A 4,687-nucleotide genomic window follows, 5' to 3' on the forward strand; every position below is an offset into this window, starting at 1 on the left:
GGGGGTCGTTGGCCTGGAGGGTGAGGGCCTCCTGGCCGCGTGTCCGGCCCGGACCGGGTGGCCGGGGATTGCCTGGGTCGCGGCCCGCCGCCGCGGGATCCCTGGCTGCTTCTTCCCGCGCCGTGGGGGCCCCGCCCGCGGGCCCCCTTGGCCGCCGGCGGGGAGGGGGGGGGGCCTCGCAGGCGGTGGGTTGCCTCCCTCCTACTTCTCCCCTCTGTGGGGTTGCCGGTGGCCTGGGCTCCGGGTTCTTCCTCGTCGGCCCCCGGTCTCGCGGGTGCGGGTGCGAGACCGGGGGCCCACTATAGATACACTTCAGGTGGAGCTTTGATTAGACTATTACACACACACACACACACACACACACACACACACGCACACACACACACACACACACACACACACACACACACACACACACACACACACACACACACACACACACACACACACACACAGCCACTCAGTCACATACATATACACATACTCATATACACACATACACAGCCACACAAAAATATACACACACACACACACACACACACACACACACACACACACACACACACACACACACACACACACACACACACACATACACACACATACATACATAGACATACACACTGGCTTGTTCACCTGCATGCTTGCTCTGTAGCTCAGCTGTAGCTTAACTCAGACTGTGATTTGGGTTGATTGCTGCTCGTGTTTTGGTCGGCTCCGTGTCGGTTTTGTCGGTTTTGTCGGTTTTGTGTTTTGTTTGTGGTTTCTGTTGCAGATCTCCAGTGCTTCACGTGTGCCTCCGTGTGTTCCTGCTTCCTGGATTGGCAGTGGATGTCACCCCCCCCCCAAAAAAAAGAAATAAAAGATAAAACAGGATAACAACGTGGATAACAACATGGATAACAACGTGGATAACAACATGGATAACAACGTGGATATCAATGTGAATTCTTACAAATCAATAATCATGTCAGTAATCATTAATAAAGGATATGTTCTCAACGAAAAAAAATAAAAACAGTAGGCACGTGTGCCTTTTACAGATGTACACGTCTGCATTTTCTGGATGCAAAGTCATCAAATAGGTCATTCGAGTTTTGAAAAGCTTCGCTCAGCAGAGGCAACTGTAACAGGGAGAGTTATTGCAATGCAGACGGCAATCCAGAGATTTGGATACAGTTCCTGCAAATTATTTTTAAGGAGAAAAGACAACATCTCCAGAGAAGTTGTTTGTGGTGGCAGCTCCGGAAGGTTCATGATCTCCTGACTGATATGTCAAACTTTACATTCAAGCTGACTGTTGTGAATTAAATTCACCAACAGATGGCGACATTATCTCCTTAAAAATAGTCGAAAACTTCTTAACACAAATTGATATAAATCTTGCGCCAATATATTATATATGGGCTCAAGTTTATAGCTTATATACGACCACTAACTAGTCATTTTACCACTCCTTTTCAACAGAGTTGAATGCATAGGGCGTTAACAAGGCATTCAATAAATGTTAATCAGGGCCGCTGGAAAAACAACATTCTCCAGTCTAGACAGAGACTGGAGACAGATTCCTATCTAATGACTGGCATCTTAGGTGTTTGTGCCACAAAGTTTTATTTCAACAAGATTCCCAACGTCAAGTGAAGCCCGAGTTTCCTCGTGTTTTGCCTTTTTCTTTTTCTTGCTCGCTCCTGATTGTGATGTCTTTTGGACGACATGTCGACATCTCCTCACCTTCTGCAGCTCTGCAAGGGCCTGCCTGCAGGCGCAGCCCTCTGATTGGTCAGATGTCGAGTGCTGTCAATCATTGTATGATCAGATTACAGGTCTCTTCCTTCTCCTCTGCTTCACGGCAGCGCAAATGCGTCCCCTCGCGCAAAATGTGTCGTGCACTTGTTTAAAGTTCAGCATTGAGGTAGTTTGAACCCCTGATCCGTTTATTACCTCATTATCAGTTTGGACCCAAGCTGGAGTGCGTTGCTGTTGGTCAGTAACATTTCTGAACATCATTAACTTTGTGCTCGTGTCTGGAAAATTAACCTCAGAAATATTTTAATCTTTAGTCAGCGTTTTTGTTCAAATGAGTTTCTTCTCGTCTCCGCTGTGCAAATAAAGAGCTGTTGGGATGTGTTGGAGTTTCTTTAAAGCGTGGTGGTTTATTTCTGTCATGTACAAAGCCTCTCACACGTCAACAAACAACCATCAACAAGTCAGAGACAGAACAAACATCTGTCACCATTTCATGAACTTTGACCTCTGCAGCGTTAAACAAGAACCGAGCAGATCTCAGAAGTTTGTGCCGTCAGATACGCTTTGCTGTTATTTCACCTTAAAACGTCTTCACTGGTTTAGAAAACAACAAAATTTGGTTTGCTAATGAAGGAGGAAACCAGTGTGAATGCAGACATGACATCAGAGATGAAGAAGGTCTGGTGGGTCGTCTGAGTCCATGAAGTGGAAGAAAAAGAGCAGAAGAGAAATACAAGCTAGAAACACATCCAAACTAACAGTTAACAACAATTACAACACAGCTCATTTCTATGTTTTTATACTGACATAGAAAATGTTAATTTACTGAAAATTTACCAGGTGAAGCTACAAAAGAACAAATTCCACCTCCAAAACATCAACTTATAGAACAACAACGTCCCTCCATCCATCAGAGTTTGAAACGTTCGTCTCTGAGAAGAAAAGAAAATCAATAAAAACCGAGATGAAAACATGAAGAGGAAGCGCGTCTACTTGAGTTTACAGAACTCAGCTGAGTGTACAGGATCATTCCACCACAAAATTCCAAACCCGACTCCAGCGTGTAGCGGCTGAGTGAAGGTGGTCTGGACTCTGTGGAGGAGGGTCATGGTTTCAGAGACGCTGTAGAAGGACAGAACACCTGCTCTGTGATCCAGGTAAACTCCTATTCTGGAGCTCCAAGGACCTGAGATGGAGGTTGGGATGCTGTTGTGATGAAATGAACAACTGGCTGAGGAACAACATAGTGACCAAGATTTGTCATTTCCTCCAAATTCACTTTCCTTCCCTGATCGGATGATATTCTTGTATGAAACTGCTACACGAACTTCACCTGCTGTCTTCTCCACCTCCCAGTAATGACGTCCAGTCAGACTCTCTCTACTCAGGACCTGAAACATTGTAGTGAATCTGTCTGGATGATCAGAATAAGACTGATGTGTCTTCATAGCTGTCACCTTTCTGTTCTCCTCTGACAGTAACAGCGCTGTGTTTACTGTGTTTGGATCCAGAGTGATTTCACATGAATACTTCAAGAATCCAGCTCTGCTCGTTGGTTCTGGTTCTGGTTGTGGTTGTGGTTGTGGTTGTGGTTCTGGTTCTGGTTCTGGTTCTGGTTGTGGCAGTAAAACATCCACCTCAGTGACGGCCAGTGAGACGTTTGTCCACGTGTCTCTCAGGATGTCCTGTAGTTGACCTCTGACCTCTGACACAGCTGCTGTCACATCCTGAAAGTATCTGAGAGGACGGATGCTGATGCTGGAAGAGTGGCTGAGTGGTGACAGTGAGGCGCAGCTTTGGAGGAACTGGTTGTGGTCCTCGGTGTCTGAGAGCTGCTTCATCTCAGCGTCTCTCCTCTTCAGGTCAGTGATCTCCTGCTGCACCTTCTCCTCAAACTCTCTGACTCTCCTCACTTCAGTTTCCTGCTGGGATCTGATCTGCTGCTTCACATCAGAGCTTCTTTTCTGGAGGAGAGAGATGAGCTCAGTGAAGATCTCCTCGCTGTCCTCCACTGTTTTATCAGCAGACTGATTGATGGCCTCCACCTCCTGCTGAAGCACTTTCACATCTTTCTCTCTGTCCTGGATCTCCTGCTGGATCTGTTGTCGACTCACCTCCATCTCTCTCTGCCTCTCAGTCCTTTCTGCTACAGCTGAGACCGTGTCGTGGCCTTTATGTTCATCCACAGGGCAGAGATAACAGATACACTTCTGATCAGTACGACAGAACATCTTCATCACCTCACCGTGACGGGGGCAGATGTTGTCCTGCAGGTTCTTGGAGGGATCCACCAGCTGGTGTTTCTTTAATGGAGCCACATCATGATAAGATTGAAAGTGTTTCTCGCAGTAAGAGACCAGACAGACCAAACAGGACTTGATGGCTTTCAATTTTCTTCCAGAGCAGAAATCACAGGCCACATCTTCAGGTCCAGCATAGCAGTGATCAGCAGGAGCAGCTTGGAGTCCGGTCTTCTTCAGCTGCTCCACTAAAGCTGCTAACATGGTGTTTTTCACCAGCTCAGGCCTCCGTCTGAACGTCTGTCGACACTGAGGACAGCTGGGGAGTTTCTTCTCTCCTTCATCCCAGTAGGATTTAATACAGTTCATACAGTAACTGTGTCCACAGGGAATAGCCACCGGATCCTTTAAAACCTCCAGACAGATGGAACAAGAAAACGTTTCCTGGTCCAGCTGATCTCCTTTCTGCGCCATTTCACTTCTCGGTAACTGAGACTGAGACAGTTTCACTTCCTCAAAGCTGAAACTAGTCTGAGCGCTGATCTACAAATCATGCATCTGTGCAGAGAACAGAGGCTGTCATCTCTCAGTGTTCAGCTCATCTTGTTCAGACTCGTCTTCAAGCTGCAGATCTGCAGGGGAGGGAACCAGGAAACTGGTCCGACTGCATCTGCTGGTCTGACAGCAGGAAGAAGAGGGAG

The 4,687-nt window shown here is 47.0% G+C and overlaps 1 protein-coding gene across 1 annotated transcript; it reads right to left on the reverse strand.

The window, feature by feature from the left end:
• Window positions 1–2,068: 2,068 nt before the first annotated feature.
• LOC133425246 (tripartite motif-containing protein 16-like) lies at window positions 2,069–4,460 on the reverse strand. The gene has a single exon (XM_061715989.1). The coding sequence runs from the start codon at window positions 4,458–4,460 to the stop codon at window positions 2,736–2,738; it is 1,725 nt and encodes a 574-aa protein (XP_061571973.1). The 3' UTR covers window positions 2,069–2,735.
• Between the last annotated feature and the right edge of the window lie 227 nt (window positions 4,461–4,687).

This window comes from Cololabis saira, chromosome 24 (genome assembly GCF_033807715.1).
Source record: "Cololabis saira isolate AMF1-May2022 chromosome 24, fColSai1.1, whole genome shotgun sequence".
NCBI lineage: Eukaryota > Metazoa > Chordata > Actinopteri > Beloniformes > Belonidae > Cololabis > Cololabis saira.